At 59.3% G+C, this 20,592-nt stretch overlaps 10 protein-coding genes across 10 annotated transcripts in view; 5 read left to right on the forward strand and 5 right to left on the reverse strand.

Moving 5' to 3' along the window:
• Window positions 1-379, reverse strand: part of BDZ90DRAFT_279379 (hypothetical protein) — a 1,361-nt gene extending 982 nt beyond the window's left edge. Inside the window, exon 1 of the mRNA XM_025509166.1 lies at window positions 24-379. Within this exon, the coding sequence (XP_025362195.1) occupies window positions 24-287 (264 nt within the window). The 5' untranslated portion in view covers window positions 288-379. The remainder of the gene's footprint in view (window positions 1-23) is intronic.
• A 408-nt stretch (window positions 380-787) lies between these two features.
• BDZ90DRAFT_166687 (hypothetical protein) lies at window positions 788-1,646 on the forward strand. Its single transcript, XM_025503650.1, has 3 exons — window positions 788-1,076; window positions 1,143-1,204; window positions 1,268-1,646. The coding sequence occupies exons 1-3, from the start codon at window positions 868-870 to the stop codon at window positions 1,495-1,497; spliced, it is 501 nt and encodes a 166-aa protein (XP_025362196.1). The 5' UTR covers window positions 788-867; the 3' UTR covers window positions 1,498-1,646.
• Window positions 1,647-1,659: 13 nt separating this feature from the next.
• Window positions 1,660-2,738, forward strand: BDZ90DRAFT_166670 (hypothetical protein). The gene is made up of 4 exons (XM_025503648.1): window positions 1,660-2,042; window positions 2,127-2,188; window positions 2,286-2,437; window positions 2,544-2,738. Exons 1-4 carry the CDS (start codon window positions 1,795-1,797, stop codon window positions 2,553-2,555), a joined length of 474 nt encoding a protein of 157 aa, XP_025362197.1. The 5' UTR covers window positions 1,660-1,794; the 3' UTR covers window positions 2,556-2,738.
• Window position 2,739: 1 nt separating this feature from the next.
• On the forward strand, window positions 2,740-3,587 carry BDZ90DRAFT_166677 (hypothetical protein). Its single transcript, XM_025503649.1, has 3 exons — window positions 2,740-3,230; window positions 3,322-3,374; window positions 3,447-3,587. The coding sequence occupies exons 1-3, from the start codon at window positions 2,904-2,906 to the stop codon at window positions 3,544-3,546; spliced, it is 480 nt and encodes a 159-aa protein (XP_025362198.1). The 5' UTR covers window positions 2,740-2,903; the 3' UTR covers window positions 3,547-3,587.
• Window positions 3,588-4,067: 480 nt separating this feature from the next.
• Window positions 4,068-5,269, forward strand: BDZ90DRAFT_232015 (hypothetical protein). Its single transcript, XM_025506091.1, has 4 exons — window positions 4,068-4,422; window positions 4,500-4,561; window positions 4,662-4,809; window positions 4,956-5,269. Exons 1-4 carry the CDS (start codon window positions 4,241-4,243, stop codon window positions 4,993-4,995), a joined length of 432 nt encoding a protein of 143 aa, XP_025362199.1. The 5' UTR covers window positions 4,068-4,240; the 3' UTR covers window positions 4,996-5,269.
• Window positions 5,270-6,339: 1,070 nt separating this feature from the next.
• On the reverse strand, window positions 6,340-9,122 carry BDZ90DRAFT_251973 (putative NADPH-cytochrome P450 reductase). The gene is made up of 2 exons (XM_025507749.1): window positions 8,640-9,122; window positions 6,340-8,550 (listed from the first exon to the last, which is right to left on the reverse strand). The coding sequence occupies exons 1-2, from the start codon at window positions 8,857-8,859 to the stop codon at window positions 6,593-6,595; spliced, it is 2,178 nt and encodes a 725-aa protein (XP_025362200.1). The 5' UTR covers window positions 8,860-9,122; the 3' UTR covers window positions 6,340-6,592.
• Window positions 9,123-10,772: 1,650 nt separating this feature from the next.
• BDZ90DRAFT_166786 (hypothetical protein) lies at window positions 10,773-11,394 on the reverse strand. Its single transcript, XM_025503651.1, has one exon. It carries the CDS (start codon window positions 11,242-11,244, stop codon window positions 10,909-10,911), a length of 336 nt encoding a protein of 111 aa, XP_025362201.1. The 5' UTR covers window positions 11,245-11,394; the 3' UTR covers window positions 10,773-10,908.
• A 3,281-nt stretch (window positions 11,395-14,675) lies between these two features.
• On the forward strand, window positions 14,676-15,932 carry BDZ90DRAFT_208350 (Pkinase-domain-containing protein; the record flags this gene model as incomplete). Its single annotated transcript, XM_025504004.1, has 2 exons — window positions 14,676-15,125; window positions 15,219-15,932. Coding segments are annotated over 2 exons (1,164 nt in total), but the record flags the coding sequence as incomplete, so codon positions are not given.
• A 771-nt stretch (window positions 15,933-16,703) lies between these two features.
• BDZ90DRAFT_219807 (DUF1692-domain-containing protein) lies at window positions 16,704-18,431 on the reverse strand (the record flags this gene model as incomplete). Its single annotated transcript, XM_025504413.1, has 4 exons — window positions 16,704-16,984; window positions 17,086-17,483; window positions 17,575-17,702; window positions 17,814-18,431. 4 exons carry the CDS (start codon window positions 18,429-18,431, stop codon window positions 16,704-16,706), a joined length of 1,425 nt encoding a protein of 474 aa, XP_025362203.1.
• Window positions 18,432-18,676: 245 nt separating this feature from the next.
• BDZ90DRAFT_232021 (hypothetical protein) lies at window positions 18,677-20,507 on the reverse strand. Its single transcript, XM_025506092.1, has 3 exons — window positions 20,449-20,507; window positions 20,124-20,367; window positions 18,677-20,049 (listed from the first exon to the last, which is right to left on the reverse strand). Exons 1-3 carry the CDS (start codon window positions 20,496-20,498, stop codon window positions 18,754-18,756), a joined length of 1,590 nt encoding a protein of 529 aa, XP_025362204.1. The 5' UTR covers window positions 20,499-20,507; the 3' UTR covers window positions 18,677-18,753.
• Between the last annotated feature and the right edge of the window lie 85 nt (window positions 20,508-20,592).

Below are 20,592 nucleotides of genomic sequence, written 5' to 3' on the forward strand. Positions count from 1 at the left end.
CATTAGAGTAGATGGGTACTCACGGGTGCGAGCGTTCGGGAGCGCTTCGTTGCAGCGACATCCGCATCCACCGCCGCGCCCCGCTGAGAGTGAGAAGGCGAGGGCGATGCCATCATGGACTGAGGCCATCCGGCGCTGGTGCTGCCGGCATCATTGTCGAATACGCACGAGGTACGCTTGCGCTTCGAGACTGGCGTCGCTTGAGCATGCGAGTGGGAGGGGCTCTGCGAGCGGATGGGCGACCAATAACCCGATGAAGAAGGGCGGCTAGCGATGGCGATGGTCATGGTTGGGGCGGTGTGAGGAGAATGAGAATCAAGGAGTGTGTTCAAGGTCGCGATGGTGAGGAGGAAGGGGACCCCTTTGCGGAGTAGTGAGTGGATGGATGCAAAGAGAGATTGGAATGCGAGCCCGCCTCGTCGTGTGGCCCTGTCCGCCCCGCCTTCCTTTCGCGCTCGTTTGGGTTTTGGCCTGCGCGACGCGCCATCCACTCCGGGAGGGGGACGAGACGGAAGGGGGGCGGGAGCGGGCATGTCGAGGCGGGTACGAGTCGCTCTCACCGTCAATCTACCCTCTCGCCCATCTCAGTAATCAATGCCACGACTATTCGTTCATCTTATGCCAAGCCGTCACGACGAAGAGTTGCTCATTTTCTTCACGATGCGATCGTGTTCCCTATACCGCCTGACGAGCGCATCAAGGATTGAAAGTGACGGCACGGAGCATTAGGCAGTGGTGTCGTCGCCCTCTGCCCTCTCAGCATATCGCGCCGACGTGTGCGCCTGCTTATACAAGAGGACACTGTTCTCGTCACTGTTCTACTCTACGCATCGTCCATCCTTCCCATCCACCCTAGCAGAGCTAGCAATGCTTCTTCCCAGCCTGACCGCCCCTGTCCTTGCTCTTCTGACCTTGATCACTGCTACGAGCGCCTACACGATCACTTTCGACAACACTTGCAAGCACGCCGGTGTCGAGACAACGATCAAGATCGTAGGGTTTGGTGGCAAGCCTTTACCATCTGGTACCAGCACCTTTGCAGCTCCTGCGACAGTGGATTTCAAGAGTCCTTGGGGGTGAGCGCGAGCAGTCTCAACGCAGAGCTCGTCGTCGTTACGCTCATGCCGTTCTACTACTCGCAGAACCTTCGGCGCCAGTCTTTCCCTCGACAGCACGAGTTTGAGCACCTCCCTCAGCCCTCCTCGTGCGTACAATGTCCTCCGGCCCCTTGATCCATCACGCTTTGCTGACCTTCCCCCGCACACAGCCGTATCCCCCTTCTATTTCAGGGGCAGCCTCGCCATCGAGAATGAAGAGACCACCACGGCGCTCGAGTGCACCAAGAAGCACCCGGGTGACTGCAAGAGCCGCATCTCGATCCAGAATGGTAACAAGCAGTCTCGTCTGGGCTTGATCGTAAGTCCGCGTGCCTCGAGTGGTCCCATTGCTCAGCTCACCTCGGCGACCTACCTTCCACGTCTCCTCTCTGCTATCTGACCTTCGCTCGCTCAGCTCTCCTGCTGAGCTTGCTCGACTGCAATGCTTGATGAAACCACCTCGTCCCCTCCCACATCATTCGGGCGGCCCTGCGCCACTGCGCCATAATGCCCCACTATACAAAAGACTTTGCCCTCATGCCGGCTCGCGCGTGCCCTTCACGATACGGTGGGTCTAAGGGTGTCTCGGCTACAGACTTGATCAGCTGCTAGATAGCAACCACATGAGGTGATCAGGGGTCCAAGGGCACAGAGCAGGTAGTGAACATTGCCGTCTTGAGACAACGTGACTGCTCATATGAGAGGGGGTGAACCAGGTCATGACTATTCTCTCCTCCCATCCCCATCGCCATCCCCTCATCCATTGTCCACCATGCTTCCCCTCGCTCTATGCGCCTTGCTCACGCTCACGAGCGCCTATACCGTCACCTTTGACAACGAGTGCAGCCATTCTGGTGTCAAGGCGACCATCGGTGGCCAGGATCTGCCTACCGGCACCATCACTTTCACGAACCCTGCTCTTATCGAGCTCAAAAGCCCCTGGGGGTGGGTCACGAGGGTGCTTTCTCTAAGCTCGATGGTGGTATACAGCTAATCGAATCGCCGCGCCCCTCGCCATCCCTTTGCCAGGACATCCAGAGCCCGCCTTGGCCTCGGCACCTCGGTTCTCGAAACCGCTCTGAAGCCTCCTCGTGCGTCATTTGCATCTTCCCCTTTAACGACCTTCTTCGCTGACCCCTCTCTTTGCATCGCGACCCACTCACTTCCCATCTCTGAACGCCGACACAGCCATCTCATTCTTCTACTTCAAAGCCGGCCTCGCTGTCGAGGGCAAGTCGGTCGCTGATAACTCGCTCGAGTGCGCCAAGAAGAGCCAGCAGGGCTGCGACAAGCAGGTCACGGTCAGGAATGGCAATAAGCAGTCTAGCCTGGGTATCGCCGTGAGTTCACAAGGCTCGCATCAACGCGAAACCAAGTCCTATCCCTCAGCTCATTATGACGTCCTCTTCGTCCCCCCACTTCGCGGTGCCTGCGCGTCCTCGTCAGCTCTACTGCTGAGCTGCTGAGCCGTAGACACTACTTTTGCCTCGTCCTCGCTCATACGCCCGCGACGATACACAGTCGCCCCCATCAATCTATGGGCGCACGGTTTTCTCTTCTCCCCTGCTCATGTCATTTAAGCGTGCTCATTTCATTGTTCCGCACTTCCCGCCCATACGATGCGTGACAACTCAGTGCGAAGATCTTAGCTTGATCCAAAGCCTCCTCACGCACGGCCCTTGCGGTGACTGGGGCTTGCGTCAACAGCTGACGGCGCAGAGGGGCGCCGTGACGGCGGTCCGCTCATCAGCCGTCATGGTTCAGGATTGACGAGCGGCTAAGAAGTGACCGAAGAGGAGGATACAAATGACCGCTCACGCGACGAAAGCGACGCCACCGACAAGGCAGCCGCCTTCTCGAGATATCGTGTCCTCCCTACAAAAGCGCTCTCCTCCTCCCCCCTGCACGATCATTCCAAAAACCTACCATGCTATATTCTCTAAACGCCCGATACCTCACTCTCTGCGCCCTTGCCACCGCAGCGAGCGCGTACACGATAACCTTCGACAACACCTGCAGGCACGTCGGTGTCTCTACAACGCTCGTCGTTGCTGGCTTTGGTGGCAAGCCGTTGCCACCTGGCCCCACCAAACTTGGAGCGCCGGCTACCATCGAGTTCAAGAGTCCCTGGGGGTGCGTCCGATTGCAGAATCGACTTCTGCTCAGTTCGCGTCTGACCTGACATCATTCTCTTCCCTCACACACGTCACGATAGCACTTTCAGTGCCGACCTGTCCCTCGACAGCAGTACGCTGAACACCAACCTCAATCCTCCGCGTTCGTAGTCGCCTCCTCCTCCTCCTCCCCTCTGCAACATCATTCCTCGCTGACATCTCTCGTCCCGCACAGCAATCTCCCCCTTCTACTTTCGGGGAAGCCTCGCAATCGAAAACGAACCGACGACTATAGCGCTCGAGTGCAACAAGAAGCACAGGGGAGACTGCCATAATCGCATTGGGATCGACAATGGAAATAGGCAATCTCGTTTGGGCTTGATCGTGAATTGCGAGAGAAAAGGAGCTGTATAGTTTTCAGCTCACCGTCGCCGTTCTCTGCCCTCGCGATGGAATTGAATCCTCTGGCAATACGTCGTCGTCGTCGTCGTCGTCAGCTGTCCTGCTAAGCTGTCGAGCCTGCTCCTTACTTGTCCCTCTTCGCGCTTGCGACATGATACCACGCGCTGTCAAGCTCATGGTATCAAATTGATAGTGACCGTCGCTCTCATCTCATGCGAACTAGCGTGCTATCCGGGTTGCAGAAGGAAGACGTATACGTGTGTCAGTCAGGAGGGTGAGAAAGAGAAAAAGCAAAATGAGACGATAAAGCTAAGCTAGTGGGTTGTGTTAATCGCCTCGCATCCACGCCAAAAAGCCACGTGGCTGCTTCCGATTGCGATGCCGTACCTGCCTTTCCTCCCCTGCACTCCTAAGACACTCGCCGACTTGCCCTTCACACCTCGCCCTTCGCCCTCGGCCGTCAAGTAGATCATCTGCCATTATGCTGACGAGGAACAACTTGCGTTGAATTGCAATCAAAGAAGCGATGCTGGGGCCATCGCTGTCAGGCGCCTGGCGATCAGAGAGGGCGAACGACAGCCCATAACATACCTTCCTACCACGCCCAGCTGTGCTCTTTGACTGAAAATGCTGCGACTTTCGCTCCCCCTCGCTGTCCTCTTCTACGCCGTCGCAAACGGCTATACGGTCACCTTCGACGACTCCTGCAAGCATGACGGGGTCTCGACGATGCTGGACGATCGCCCTCTGCCTGCTGGCACTACAATGGGCAACGCTCCAGCCAAGGTTGAGCTTAGGAGCCCCTGGGGGTGAATCTCTGCTCAATGAGAGCATTTTGCTCTTCGACACTGAGATCATCGTAGCGCTCTCCCTCGCTCTCCCTCAGGAGCTTCAATGCCAGTCTCGCCCTCGGTACCACTAGCCTGATCACCTTCTTCCACCCTCCCAGTTTGTGTACAGCATAACAAACACCCGTCTTGGCGGGTCATCTCATTGACTTTGACTTCTTTGACCCCCCTCCCTTCCCGTTCCTTGTCATTCAATGCAGCCATCGCCCCCTTCTATTACAGGGGCAGCCTCGCAGTCGAGAATCAGGCGACTACAATGGCGCTCGAGTGCAACAAGAAGCACTTGGGCGATTGCGACAGCTCCATCTCGATCGATAATGTAACAAGCAGCCTCGCGTGGATTTCAGCGTAAGCGTTCTGCAGCGAAGTGAGCCCGAAGCCGTATCGCCATCGCTCAGTTCACGCGCTGCTCCATACCCCTACTCCCTCCCCCACCCCTTCCCAACCTCACCACCGTGACCTCTCTCTCTGCGGGCCCTCCGTGTCTTGCTTAGTTCTCCTGCTAGAGTAGACCTGCCAAGCCGCAGTGCTTGATCATTCCTCCGCCCATGGCGCCCCGTAGGCTAGCCCATGCCATACAATACGACCGACTTTGCTCACGCCTTCGCTCCTCACGCGCACAGCGCGGTGAGGGTACGGGGTGGTGTCCAATGTCCCGCCTACATGAGCATGAGCGGCTCGGTAGCAACTCGCGAGCCTGACTGGCCGCAAAGGGCACAAGAGGGCACAGGGCAGCATGTAGAGACAGCGCGACCGACCAAATAGCATGGGGAATATCAGAGGGGCGCCATCCCATCCTTGTCCCCTCTCTCCTCCCAATGCTCCTGCTCATCCCCACTGCCAAGCTAAACATCACCACTACCATGTTCTTCCCCAGCCTGACCCCCCTCCTAATCGCCCTTTGCGCCTTCACGGCAGCTACTACGAGTGCCTTTGAGGTCACATTCGACAATGAATGCCCCCACCCCGGTGTCTCGGCTTCCATCGATGGGGATCCTTTGCCTTCTGGCACCGTCACCTTCAAGACTCCGGCCATCATCGTGCTGCAGACCCCTTGGGGGTGAGGTGCGAACCTCGCAGTGGATGGTGCAGCAGCTGATACCTTCTCTTTCCACGCACGCACGCATGCCACGGATGCCCCTCTGCCAGGACATTCAGATCCCAACTCTCCCGCGGCAGGTCCGATATGAGCACTTCTTTCCACCCCCCTCGTACGTGCCTCGCCATCCGATCCCATCGCAACCCATCCGATCCCACGCTGACGCCTACGAGCGAACAGCCATCTCACCCTTCAACTTCAAAAGCGCCATCGGCGTCGAGGGGCGTACGGGCGGCGGGAGGGCCGCAGAGCTAGACTGCTCCAAGATGGACCGTAAGGGGTGCATCAGCCAGCAAGCCATCGATACAGGCAGCAGTCAGTCGGCGCTCGGATTTTCCGTGAGAACTCAGGATCGGCATTCGCCTTGAAGGCATATCTGTGCTTATCAGACCATGCTCCCCTCCCCCCTTTCCCCCCCGCACCCCCAAAACCAACCTCTCCGCACCCGCGCGTCGTCGTCGTCAGCTCTACTGCTAAGCGCTCAGCAGCAGAGACGCAGTCGAGTGCTGCTCTCCCTCGTCCCCTCTTCACAAATCATCATCCTCGACCACGGACAGTCAACCCCATCCCCCCTTCTCCCTATATGTATTCTTTCGCTCCTCTTGATCTCAGTCAGTTAGCTAGTGAATACAAGTCAGATCTCTCCCTGTTAGCCCCATGCGCACGACGCTGTGGTGGCCCCGGTGCCATGCCCTACGACGTGACGATCCTGATACAACGTTGCCTTGACTCGCACGTACGGCCCTCAACAGTGAGTCGCACTCGCACTCACACTGGCACCCACACTCGTATTGCGGCTAGCAGTTGAAGAGAGTCATCTATTGAGTCCACATCGATCAGAGGGATGGATGAGTGGTTGGGAATATTAAGAGCATCGAATCGAATGGTTGAGTACAAAGTGTGTGAAAGGTGGGGCGTGGTGAGATCCTCGATCAGAGTCAAGAGGGAGCAACGACGATGTGTGGCGTCGTGGATGGATGCTGAGGTGGTGGTCGGATACGCCGTGGGCACTGGATTCCGGAGTAGCGGCGCCTACGACCAAACGTCCAAGAGCCACTTGCTCCTATCCTTCATCAGCTTAATCTCCCTCTGTGCCGCCTTCTCGTCCCCGCCCTTGGCCTCAGCAAGCACGCGCAGTAGCGTCTTCTCGACGTCATGTGCCATCCCAGCTGCATCTCCACAGATGTACACGGTAGCCTTTCGCTCCAGAATCTCCTTGGCCAGCGCCGCACGTTGCTCCCAAATCAGGTCCTGAACGTACAGCTTTGAGCCGTCCGGCTTGAACTTCTCGCGGCTGATGGCAGTGTGCATCTGGAACTTGCCCTGCAGCGCAGCGGCATAGCGCTCCCACTCGTCTTGGTAAAGGAAGTCCTCGCTGGACTTGCGACAGCCGTAGAAGAGCCACATGTTGCCCCACTCGGCCAGGGCATCCGCAGCATTGCCGCCAGCAGCAGAGCGCTTCTCGACCGTCTTCTGTGCGCCGGCTACGCGCTCCTGCACGAAGGAGCGGAAGGGAGCCACGCCGGTACCGGGTCCGACCATGATGACTGGTACCTTGGGGCTGGTAGGCAGACGGAAGTTGGAGCGACGGATGTGGATGGGACAACGATAGCGCCCTTCGCGCGTGTAAGCTCCTCGAGGTCCTGCTAGGTCGTACTTGGGCGTCGTGAAGCGCGGATCGTTGGGTCCGCTGGCCACCTCGCCGTTCATGCCCATCTTGATGGAGCTGATGAAGTTCGTCGCCAAGCCGTGGACGTGGCGATCCGGGGTGTGGTCGGGAGCGTAGCGCAGCACGACTGCGGTGATGTGCACCTGCTTGGGGTGGAGCTTCGGGCTCGAGGAGATGGAGTAGAAGCGCGGGCCGAGACGCGGGATGGCCGAGACGATTCGGTCAAAGGGGATGGGCCAAGGGGTGGCTGTGGTGGCCAAGTTGGTGCTGTTGAGGTCGTCTCCCGCTACTGCTTGCAGGGCCTCTCCGACGGTGTAGTAGTGGCGGGCCACCTTGTTCTGGAAGGCGGCCTTGTCCCCGCCAATCTGCTCGAGCTCACGGCGCACTGCGTCGCTAGGCGCGAACTTGGCGAGACCGGCAAGGGACTGACGACCAGCGCGAGCCGCAATGTCGAGGTAGTGGCGGAGGATGGCCTCGTACGTCGTGGGGACCGGGAAGGGCACCTTGGCGAGATCAGGGTCGAGCGACGTCACCTCAACGACGGTGTTGCGCTTCTCGGTGAGGCCGAGGATGGCGAGCATGCGCTCCACCTCTCGCTCCGGATTGTGCGCCCACACGGCTACGTGGTCGCCATGCTGGTAGGAAATGCCTGAGCCTTCGATGTCGAACTCCATGTGGACGCAGGTGCGCTCACCCGCCGTGAAGAGCTCCTTTGCCGTGCTGACGGGAGACATGTAGGGGTTCTTGGCGTCGTGAATGCCCGCTGTGCCGAGAAGGGCGCGAGCAGAGAGCTCTCCCTTGTAGATCTTGGCTTCATCAGGGTGGTCTGCAATCTCCTTGACGGCAAAGTCCTGCACGTCGCCACCACCGCCTTCTTCAAGGCCGAGGTCAGCTGCGAGTGCGTTGAGAGCATCGTCCTTCCAGGCGAGGTAGTCCTCTTCCATGCTCTTGTCATCATCTCCCTCGCCGACGAGACCGATGCGCTGAGCCCCGAGGCCACTGAGCGCCTTGTCGAGGTTCTTTGCGACGGCATTGAAGTGCTCGTAGGAGCGGTTGCCCAGCCCCCAGATCATGTACTTGATGGGGAGCTCGTCGCCGTTGGAGAAGGAGGGAGACTCGGTAAGGAAGGTCATCAGAGACTGAGCATTGTCGGTAGGCTCGCCCTCGCCGTAGGTGGCCATGACAAAGATGATGGCGCTGTCGTCGGGGAGCGTATCGAGCTTGTCAAACTCGTACTCGTCGGGGTCGGCGACGAGGGATGAGAGGCCGTACTTGGCCTTGATCTCCTTGGCGATGCGAATGGCGTACTCTTCAGCGGTGCCTGAGCAGATGGCGGGGGAGCAAACAGGGATGGTGAGCTCGAGCAGGGTGGCAAGTGAGCGCTACCTCACAGTGCGCCCGCACACTCACCCGTCTGAGATCCAACAACGAGAGCGATCCTGCGCTTCGTCTGCTTCATCTTTGCCACAATGTCAGACGAGGCGAGCAGGTCTGCTCCATCAGCGAGAGCATGGCCATTGAGCTTTGACGTCGAGCTGCTCGACTTGAAACCAAAGAGGGTACCTCTGAAGAAGTAGAGGCTCGCAAGGAGCGACACGACGGTGATGAGGATCAAGTCGGCCGCGGCCATGTTCAGATGGGCGAAACGGTGAGGCGCGAGGCGTTAGGCGTGCTCTACCAGATGTGAGTCGCGTGAGGGTGAGAGAGAGGATGAGGAGGATGAAGGTGCAGAAGTAGCAATATTGCGATGCGCTCGTGGTAATATCCTCCGAAGTATAGGGCGGGGATATCGCTGTGCGTGCCAGGAGCTACTAAAGGAGCTTAGGGGCGGTAAGGTAAGGAGTGTGTATGCTCAGCGGCGGCGAGAAAGTGTTGGCGACAAAAGGAAGCAGCAGAGGCGGTCGACAACCAAAGCAGTCAAGCCAAGTCAAGTCGCCCACGCTTGGACCTCTCCGTCTTCCGCCCCACGGCCTGCCCGCTCTTGCCGCCTCCCGCTGCCGGGCTTATTCGGAGAGAGTTGCGAGCGAGGCGTGGCCACATGGGCTTGCTCAAGTCAGCAAAAGACGCTCAATAGCCGCCCCTCGTTACCATGGCAGAGGGAAAGCGGCTAAACGGGTGAGGAGAGAGACAACGTGTCAGGCGTCACACCTTCCATCATAGCACAGCTTCATTTGGCCGCCTCATGTGGCCGCCACGCGGCGCAGTTGTCCTGAACTCACTTCATCGTTCGCTAGCTCGTCTTCCTCTGCGGCGAGGCAGGCGCTCTTCCAGCTCACTATCCCCCATCGTCAACCTGCCTATCCCAGCGTGATGCCGCAATGCTTCCACACACAATCACACCGAAGCAGACTGAAGTCTCCGGTGACATGCCACCGTTTGCCATTGATGCGAGCGTGATGATGCTCTGTTCGTTGCGCGTGCCTGCTACCATTGATGAGAAGAGGCGGAAGGATGGCGAGCTCCGCCCCTCGCCGAGGCACCCAGTACGGCAGTGGGCGACGTATGGTGGACACGACTTGCCGATTCCTTGCGGCCGATACGAAGACGGCGACGACGATGGCGAAGACACTTGCTATCCTCCCTTCTTTCAGCATGTACACACGCACGCGCACAGCCCTTCTCAGCTGCTAGTAGCCGGTGATAGCCTGCCTCGCACGCCTGACTGCGCTACCATTGCGTGCCCCCCTCCCCCTCCCACGCCCCTCGCCATGGTCAGTGTCGAGCTCGACCGCCGCCGCCTTTCTGCTTGACCAGACTGACAAGCACGTAGACAGGCAGGCCTGCGTCGACATGAATAGCGACCTGCCCCTCCTCTTCCTCGTCGGAATCTCCTTATCTGCCACCGTCCGATGGGAAAGGGAACGGCGGACCCTCGATCATACAGACGACGACCCGATCACGCTCCGCCATGCCGCTTCAGGGCCAGCAGCGCTTCTCCGCAGCCAGCTATCCAGCCGGCCAGTCGGGGTCCGCTGGCCCTGTCGCTCCCACGATGACACCGATGTGCGCTGACCCAATCATGAATCCGGTGTATGGTGGTAGGCTCATTGACTGGTATGACCGACGGTCTTCAGTCGCTCCACGGCTTAGCAGACACCGTAGCATAGCGTACCGTACCGGCCGATCTGCTCTTGCGCGACGGGCCACGTCGAGATCGCCCCCTCCAATACCCGCCATTGCCAAGGCATGCTCCCTTCAAACTTAATAGACCATACGCCGCCGTTCGGCGCACGTCCTTCCTTGTCACGCTTGTCACGACGAAGAAAATAGACTGAAAAAATCGTCAAGTCAATCTGTGGCTCACCCCGACTGTCTTCCTTCTCCGCGGCATGACAATAATTGACGGCCGTGCAATGCCCGCAACGATGTAGATGTCCTTGGGCTGCCGCGCCTGCCTGCCTCCTCATTCTCGGGCAGTAGATCGACAAGAGGGATGGACGTCTACTTTTGGCTTAGGCCTCTTCGACTCTCAAGAGCTTTGGAGCCGGAGAAGGGGCCACGCCACGCCACACCGTCATCAGCATCGCTGCAGTTAGACCGGCCTCCGTAATGAAGCGTCTTCGCTGCGTCACGTCAGCCTGCCAAGGCCGCCTGCAGTTGCAGTGTGGGGTCGGTCGACGGTGAGGAAGAAGAAAGCAACTAAAACAAAATGGGCCGCGATAGGAGGCCGGGAGGACTGTCAAATCGGTGTCAAGGTCCGAGTCCGAGGTACTTGCGCATAATGGGATGTAGCTAGCCACATGATGTACAGCTGCTGTACGATAGTCGGCGGGGATACCCTCACGATGAGAGAGAAGACTGCGCTGCGAGGCTGAGGCTGAGGCTGGGCAAGAGCGTGGGATGCTGCTGCAAAGAAATTGAGGCGGCGCTCGCGACCCAGGCTTCCTCCCGAGTTTACCCCGTGCATCGATCGATCCGTCCGTCGTCGACGACGAGGACGACTGGCCCAACAGGGAGGGGAGCCGCGGCGTCTTGACCGAACGAACCGACTGAGGGGGAATCGTTGGCAAGCCATGTATCTGAGATCACCAATCACGAAGCTTGAGGATCGTAGAACTGTGCAGCCCTGCTTTTTGTCGGCCGTGTAGAAGGGACGGGTATGTCATGACGTAAAGCAATGTCGAGGAGAAGGAGAGCTCAGCGCGCCGCCCGCCACGATCTTGTAAAACGCGTCGAGTCGCGTCGAGGACATTGATGGACATCGGGGCGGGACGCCAAAGTCAGCGGGTCAAAGGCACACCACGCTTCGTACCTCGACAGTATCACGATGCGATGATTGTAATGCTGGCATGCTGGCATGCTGTAGGGACGGTGTCAAAGCCCGGAAGCGAGGAGCGGGTCGATTGACGTGCGAAAGGAATCCTCAGAAGGAGGGGGAGGACGACGAGGAGCACGAGCGGGGTTTGGCCCAGCCTCGCGCGAAAGGAGGAGGTGAGCGTGCCTGCGTGCGTGCGGCGGACGAGCGGACGGTAAAACAGTGGCGCCTGCCGCTGGAAGGGGGAAGGGGCCAAAGGGGGAGGAGGGGGCCACAATCAAATGATCAAGATCGAGAACGTAGACGACAGAGGTGTGGGCGGAGATGTTAGGCAGATGAGAGTGCGGCCTGCCCGGCGGCGGCGATGAGTGCGTGCGAATAAGCTCGAGAGCCTCGCCTGGCCTGCCTCTCATGAACTGCTCTTTCGACCTGGCCCCCTCTGATGGCAATGGCTTGTCATCATTTGGAATCTTGGAGTGGGAGCATGGCGGCCAATGAAATGATAGAGTAGCCTTGCGCCTTTGTTGAGCTCTAAGCATTGTCGCACGGCTGCACCGCTGGATGAAGCGCCGAGGTGGCCGGTGGGAAAAGGTCCAGCAGCGGCGTACGGGCAGGCAAGCAGCTCAAGCACCGACTAGATTGCTTTTTCGGATTTCCCCCGTCTGAGCTTGCTGCTTGCCGTGAAGGACAGAGACCTTCATATTGCCCCGCCGATGCCTTGAATTGAGGATTCGGGTCCCTCGATCTTGAGCTACCAAGCAGCGAGCAAGCAAGCAGTCAGTCACTGGACCCTCTTACTTGCTCTGCAACGGCCAGCACGCCTGCACGCACGCACGCACGCACGCAAGCACACTCTCCCCTTTCCCCTTTTGCTCCCTTCGTGTCTCGACGACCAGGGCGAGCTTCTCCCTCTTCTCTACTCTACTCCTCCTCCTCCGTCGTCAACTCTCTTCACTCTCCTTTTTTCTCACACCCCTCCTCATCATCATCACTCATTTCCATCGCTTCTCTCCCTCGCTCCTCCCTCGCTCCTCCCTCGCTCCCTCGCAAGCTTCTATTCGCCGTCCGCCCTGCAGATCCTGTCTTCAACCAGTCGGGACCTCGAGGCGACACTTTGACTTGCGTCGCGACTGGCACGATCGCGAGGCTCGCGCGCCCGCCCGCCCCTTCCTCCCCACTCCTTGCTGCACGCACATTGCTTGCTTCCTCTCAGTTGCAGTTGCCCTCGCTTCTTTCTCCGCCGGGTCAACGACGCGCGAGTTGACTTACTTTGGACAGGCGACCAAGACCCTGTCCGAGGTTCAGACAGACAGACAAGGCGACAAGGCAAAGAGCCCCAATTGGATTGGATCTGGACTGGACCCCGATTGCCTCCTTGCCCTCCTTACCATTCGCATTCAATCATCGCCTCGCTCCATCTCCGTTTTTACTCCTCTCAAGGCCCTTTCTGAGCAGCTAGCCTCAGCCTCACAAGCACAGGTGAGCCGAGAGAACCGCGCGAACACACGTCTTGTCACTCGCTCACACTCTATATGCTTGCCCCGTCCTCGTCCTCGCCGCTCAGCATGGACTCATACGGCGATGCGCTCGCCTTTGAGGCCCCTCGCACTGCCAAGAGCCAGGCCCACGCCGCTCCACAACAGCAGCACCAGCAGCAGCTCCCAAAGCTCTCTCCTTCACCCTACACAAGATACCCTCTCAGCGAATCATCGAGCGCAAACTGGTCGACGACGGACGAGTCAGACTTGCACACCGGCGGCGGCAGCGGCGGCTGGGACTTTGGCATGGATTGCGACGATGCGACTCCTATGTCCGAGTATCGCTCCCTCGAGGAGGTGTGCGAACGCACAAAGGCCAGGATGTCAGCCAATGCCCGCATGGGTTTGCCCAACTCGTGCTCGAGCTCAGGCTACTCCGTATCGTCCTCCGTCTCTGCCTCATCCTTTGAGACGTCGTGCGAGGACGACGCCGAGCTGTCCAAGTCGTTCGAGAGCAACGGTAGCTTTTTCCCCATGACGCCGGCCAGGACTACGCACCCCTCTTCATCATCCCACCGCTCTTCGACATCCTCTGCCACTACGAGCCCGGAGCACTTCTCCCCACTCAACAACCTACGCCTCGACGACGGTGCGCTCGGAGAGAAACGTCGTGGCAGCATTGGCCAATCACCTCGATCCGGGCTGCGCTCCCTCATCTTTCCTCCCTCGTCGACCATGCCCTCGACGACGGAGCGTCAGAGCACACCCCTGCCCGACTCGCCTCAAGCAGCATCATCCACCCGCGCATCGCCCTCCCTGGGCCAGAGCTTGGGCCTACCAATGAGGCCTAAGCCCACCCTCTCGACTGCCCCCATCCACGGCTCTCCACTCTCAGGCAGAAAAGACTTGCCCCTCATCTCCGAGAACAGCACCAGCACCTTTGAAGCTACAGCCAGCTCCTTTAGGCCACCCACGTCGTCCAACCTCGCGGCGAGGAGGAAGTTGCCCCCTCTTGCCATCCGCGGCACTCGCGGCTTAGACTCGTCAATGATGCCTCAGACGCCTGGTGGATCCGTCTTCGCCTACGCTCGTGACGGTGCAGCCAACAACGGGCAGGGCCCCGCCAGTCCCTTCCTCCCACCCACGCCACTCATCGCCGTAGCCAACCAGCCCAATCGCGGCAACCTTCCCAACGTCAGCGCACCTCCTGCTCTATCCTCTTCACTGGCGTTGCCCATGCAGCGAGCCGGCTCACTCGGTCCCATGTCGCCCCTCTCGCGCGACTTTGCGAATGTATCAGTCTCGGTCGGCGGCAGTCAACACTCGACATCGCCCAGCTCACGCAGCAGCGTCACCTCCCTCGACACGAGCCTCACCACTCCCCCCTTCTCGCCCTTGGGCCTGTCCAAGCCCGTCACGGCCAGCAGCAGTAGCGCCGCCACCGCCGCCGATGAGGACGACGCGGGACGTTCTACTGGGAGTGGCAGCCGTCAATCCAGCGGGGAAAGCGCAGAGGGTCAGGCACGCGGCAAGAAGCGCAGCAAGGATGGTGGCGCACTCGGGCTACGCATCAACGATGGCTCCTCCGTCGGGGCCTCGCGACCTAAGCTGCTCAAGAGCAAGTCTTCCAACCGCGTCGTGCCATATCCGACTGCCTCGACCGCCAAGTCTGCCACTCCGGCATCACCCCAGCAGCAGCAGCAGCAGCAGCACTCACCGCTTCTGGGTGTCTCGCACCTCCAATCCACCAGCATGGCAAAGAGCCTCTCGGCACCTCCCCAGCCCACTCCCTCGGAGCCAAAGACAGTGAGCGCAAAGCACCTCGCGACTCGCCCGCTCCACCCAGTCTTCGCGGCCAACTACACGCTGGGCGATGAGCTGGGCAGCGGCGGTTTCGGCTTCGTTGTGAGCGCGACGCGCAACGAGGACTCGCTGCCCGTGGCCGTCAAATTCATCTGGAAGACCAAGGTCCCCTCTCACGGATGGGTGCGCGACCCTACGCTCGGCGTCATCCCGCTCGAGGCATTTGTGCTGCGCGTCGTGGACCACCCGTGCGTGGTCAAGTTTCATGAGCTGTTCGATGATGAGGAGTTCTTCTACCTTGTGATGGAGATGCACGGTACTCCGTGGAAGGCGCCAGAGGGGGATGCGCCCGCTGCCCCAGTAGCATCAGCAGCATTAACGACGGCAAAGGAGGCTCCTACGAAGGCACTCACACCCTCCGCCTCGCCGACGGCTACGGTGCCCAGCCCTCAGCTGGCCATCTACGCACCAGACAGCAGCGAGCCAGTCCTCTCTGCCTCGCCCAGCGGATCCGACTCCCTCTCTCTTCCCCCACCCTGCTCGCCCACCCCCTCCTCCTCCTCACCATCAAGCGACGGCACCACCACCAGCGCCACCACTACCGCCAGCACGAATCTCAAAGTCCCGCCTCGCCCCGCCCCCATGTCTCGCCGCACCTCGCGCGACCTCTTCGAATGCATCGAGCAGCACTCCCGTTTCCCCGAGTCGCGCGCCGCATGGGTCTTTGCCCAGATCGTCGAAGCCGTCTACTACCTCGACAAGCTGGGCATCGCGCATCGAGACATCAAAGACGAGAACTGCGTAATCGACTCGGAGTGGAACGTCAAGCTCATCGATTTCGGTTCGGCGGTCATCTCTGACCCGCGCAAGCCTGCGCCCTACTTCAATCGCTTCTTCGGGACGATGACCTTCGCCTCGGCGGAGATCCTCAATGGGCAGCAGTATCGTGCCCCGCACGCTGAGGTGTGGTCACTGGGCGTGCTACTCAGCATCCTGCTGAGCGGGGAATGCCCCTTCTCCGACCCTTCGGCGGCGAAGAGGGGTAGGATCTCCTCGCGGGTTAAAGGGAGCTGGTCCCCCGCTGCTTTGGATTTGTTGGGTGGGTGTGTTCAGGTCGACCCGGAGAGGAGGGCGACTATCGAGCAGGTGAGGGAGCATCCATGGGTTAGGGCCGCTTGGGCTGAAAAGGGGTTGAGGAGGCCGCAGGCACCGCAGATCTTCTAGGTCGAGGCCGAGGCCGAGACCGAGGCTGAGGCTGGAGGCAGAGAAGCGGGCGTTCACGCACCAAGACCAATATGCGAGCTGGCCTCGATACCACCACTGGGCGAGGCGAGGCGATCAGGCTCGACACACGCACCTCTACTACTACGACTCCTACTATTACAATCGCCCCGCGACTACATTACGATGATCGACAGACAGACAGACAGACAGACTAGCCCTTTTTTTTTCTCTCGCTCTTCTCTATATTACGACTATCTCCCAATCCTCTTCCCTTACTACTCTTGGAGTGTACAAGTCTTCTCCTCCTCTTCGCTTCTTCTTCATCGACTCAAGAGTATCTGCCCCGACCTCGCATTCAACCAGCCTTGTATGTATCAATAGCAGCTTAATCAGACTTCTTTTCATGCCACCGCCATCGATGTGGATCGGTGGGAATTGAGTTGGACCCACGCAACGAGACAATGCATCGTAGCAGGGAGGGAGGGTGACGAAGCGAAGGTGCTGATTATTTACTTCAGGACTTCATTGTGCGGGACGCACGGCCGTGCGTAGATGCAGGCAGGGGAGGGACAGGAGAGGGGGAGAGTAGTGTGACGAGATGATAAAAATGACCGTAGAGCCGTGTGGACTCGAAGCGTCCAGCGCTCCATTCTCCCTCCCTATCCTCTCACCCTACTCCCCTCATCCCATCTCTCCTCGTCCCCCACCCCCTCCTCAAATAAATTTCCCACCCCTACTAGCCATCCCACTACCATACTGTCCCATTCCACCTCCGACCCCGGCATACCCTACCCCTCCCCCTGCCCCATCCGTACTCCCCACCTGTGCACTACGCCTCACCCTCCAATTCCAAACGGCCGCATCCACCAAACCGGCGACGGTGAGCACTCCACCGACTATACTGCACAGAGAGGAGAGGAGACGACCAAATGGCATGCGATACTCCCTATGGACGGTTCGGAGGGGGGAGATCTCGTAGTTGAAGAATACGCCGGCTGTTGGGGAGGGAGGGAAGAGAGGAGGGGGGGGGAAGGAAGGGGGAAGGAGGAGGTGAGTGGGTGATCTCAAGAAGGGTGAAAAAAGGCATGCGACTCACGTATACCAGCAAAACCGTGCTGCACCTGATTCGGGTGATGGGTTCCCGCCACATCCTTTCCCTTCTGTCCCGCATGCTGTTGCCCACCACCATGACCACCACCACCGAACATAGCCTGTGGGCTCAGATCCCTCTCATATCCCGTAGCAGCGTACTGGAAGGTATCGATGCGCTCCTTTGCCAACGTATGGTACTCTGTTGCGACGACTTTGACAAAGTACTGGAACATGTACTCCGACTGATGGGTGCGCGCCGATGTGCCGCTGAGCGGGTCGACGATATCCAGTCGCTTCTTTGCTGAGGCGCCTAGATGGGCGGGAGAGACGGCGTTGCCCGAGGATGAGCCTGAGCCTGAGCTGGGGTGCGTGTCAAACTCGTTTTCTGCGCCGAAGGAGAATCTGCGTGACGAGGAGAGAGAGAGTCAGTCCCCAATGCTCGTGAGTAGCACGACGATACTGCTGCTGAGATGGATTGGAACGCAACACGCACTTGTGAATAGTATGCTCGAAGCTGTGATGCTCCTCCCCCGACCCTTTGAGGTAGCTAACCACGTCGTGCATATGTACCGAGTTGCGCGAGAACGATCGTCCAGGACTGAAGTGCATGTTGGAGGTGATCTAGCGGCATGGCGAGTGAAAGCAGCGAGGGGGGTCAATCGTCAGCATACCAACCCTTCGTATCGTAGCTTGCCCCCCCTCTTGGGGACTGGGACTGCTCGCGCGCCTCACCTTATTCACAAAGACCCTCCCCTTGACCCTACAACCTTCCTTACTCTGCTCCTTCAACTTATCAGTCCAATGCTCCTGAACACACTGTTCAATCGTCTCCGGCTCGCTGAAGCTCCACCCTACAGCCTGGTAGGCCTCCTGCACCTCATCGCACGTATTACAGCACCCTTGCTTAGCCCCGTAACAGGAACCACAATAGTCCTTTCCCTTGGTCGCAGCTATCTTGTCCGCTTCACCCCGCAAACCCTTGGAGGGCGGATCGACTATAGGTGCTCCAGAGTGGGAGAGTCGAATCCTCTCCATATCATGACGTACATCGTCGAAGTGTTCTCCGCTAATGTCCATTACGTCTAGGGAGAGGAGGAAGCAAGGTACTCGAGGGAAGGAGATGTCCAGGTCTACGGCTAGACGTTCCCCTCTTGATCGGTCTACCTCGAGGGAATGGGTGAGGTGCACTTTACGATAGTCCATGTAGGAGGATAAGGTTAGGATGGAGATGAGGGCAAAGGAGGCAAAGGTGAGGAGGGCGCCAGAGGAGGAGCGTATCCGGACATCTTCGAGGGGTTTGGAGAAGGCGTCAAAGGACCGCAAGGAGCCTAGGGGGCCGTTGCGTCCCATGGCTGGCGAGGTGGAGTGTGATACGCTCGACTGGTGGTGGCGGGTGGCCGAGTGCGTTGATGGCACGGAGGGTGACGAGGGCAAGGAGCAAAAGCAACAAAGAGCTCGAGCCTGCACCACCAATTCCCCCGCATCTCTGGCGAGTTGGACTGGCGTGGCCCGAGCTCAATTTCCTGCCACGCGAGCAGCACGACATCGCCCCACCTGCCTGCCTGCCCAGAACCCACTCATCCGTACAGCTCTGGCTCCTCTTGACAGCATTGAATTGCCACTCCAATGAGAGAAGAAAAACATAGCACATCATGGCTACCCTCACCCCTCGTTACCCACTATGCGCCACAACCTCGCTCCTCAACACCCCACCCTTGACCCCAAACCTCAACTGCTCAGGCAAGGCCAACTCCGTGTACTCCCCCTCCTCGGCCCCTTCTTTAGGCACGCTAACATTGAGCGCACTACACTTGCTCGCGACAATCTCTGCCTCCATACTCTCCCTCGATAGGTAAATCTGCCCAGAATCGCACGAGTCGAGAAGAATGGTGGGCACTTTGCCCGTCACCTGCACGGCAAAGGAAGGGCTGCTGGTGATTTCCAGACTTGAGACTAAGGTGTCCAGCACCACGGAAGTCTTGGAGCACGACACCATGGCTACTGCGTTGATCTTGCCCTTGATCTGAATGACCGCCCCTTTGCACCCGTAGATATTAACCGTCTGGTTCAGCTCCGTCGCCTCGATAACGATGGGCTGCGCCGGGTTCTCGTGATACTCGACAGTCCACTTGTTGCCCTCCAGAGCCGTCTGCGCTGGCTTCTTTGGGCGGAGCGAGGAAGGCTTTGACCCTGGCTTGGGCGGAGTGGGCTTAGATGATGAGGACGAGGCAGGACCGGGGGCAGAGCTTCGCAGCTCAGGGTTCTTGTGCGTCATTTGGCTCGAGTCGACCTTCTTCAGGCCACGAGTGATGCCTTCGCCCTGATTCAGCTGGGAGAAGACGGCGTCCATTCCTCCCGCTCCAGCAGCTGCCGAGGTAGCTGCGGCGGCGGCAGGTGGTGGCGGTGGTGGAGGAGGGGCTCCCCCGTCCAGGCCTGGAGCTACTGGTGCTGGAGGTGGAGGAGGTGGGGGAGGCGCACCACCACTGGCAGCCCCGCCTCCAGCTCCAGCCTCCTCCTTGTACGACGCCGCATCCCCGCCATTAGGGTTCCAGCTCAACCCCGTGGTATGCGTCTTCATCACATACTCCTTGAGCGCCTCAAACACCTTGATGAAAGCTCGGCACCACTCTACATGCTCCTTGCCCTTCTCCTTGAACTCCTTGATCACCCGATTCGTGTAGAACTGCGCGCTATCCTTCATCTCGCTGACAAAGGGCCCAGGCTTGGGCTCGACGGCCACCCAGCCTACGGCGGGGATGCCCTCAGAGACGGCAGACAAGTGGTTGAAGAGGGTGCGCTCGCTGCGGTTCTTTTCCCTTACGTCGGTGACTGCCATCAGCGCTTGCTGGAGAGGTTGAAGGAGGTTGGCAAAGACGGGGGAGGAGACGCCTCCCGAGGGTTTGGCGCACGAGGCGGCAAGCTTGATGAGGGAGCGTTGTGCGCTGAAGGCGGAGCTGACGTGCTTGGCCTACAAGAGTGAGAGGAGGGAGAAGTGATGCTCAGTACGCAAAATGGCTGCTTCTCGGCAGCTCGCCAACCCACCTGCTGCGCAACAAGGCCGCCAATCTGTTCACTGAGGCCTGCGTAGTCCTTGAGTGGCTGTTCAAGGTAGTCGTCAAAGGCAGTGACAGCGGGCGGATCCGCAACTGCGATGGTAGATGAGGGACCAGCAGCATCGCCTCCAGCTGCTACTGGTCCTACCCCTGCTCCTGTTCCTCGTGTCGGCGCTGCCGGGCCAGCAGGGCTAGCTGCGAGATCCTCGAGACGACTGGTTGCGGCCTCGAGGCTGGCGGGTGTGTGGGTAGCGAGTCGAAATCAGTATATATGCACTGCTGAGTTGGTTCGTGGACGTCGAAGTCACGCTCACCGCTTAATGATCGTCGCAATGCTATTGATAGCCTGTCCTGACATGGCCATGGAGTGATGTGAGGACGACAGGAGTAGTGATGGAGAGGAGAGGAGAGAAGGACGCACCGTCCACTGCAGTCGCCGGCCCGTGCTCGACTCGCGA

Source organism: Jaminaea rosea (genome assembly GCF_003144245.1).
Source record: "Jaminaea rosea strain MCA 5214 unplaced genomic scaffold BDZ90scaffold_6, whole genome shotgun sequence".
Lineage (NCBI taxonomy): Eukaryota > Fungi > Basidiomycota > Exobasidiomycetes > Microstromatales > Jaminaea > Jaminaea rosea.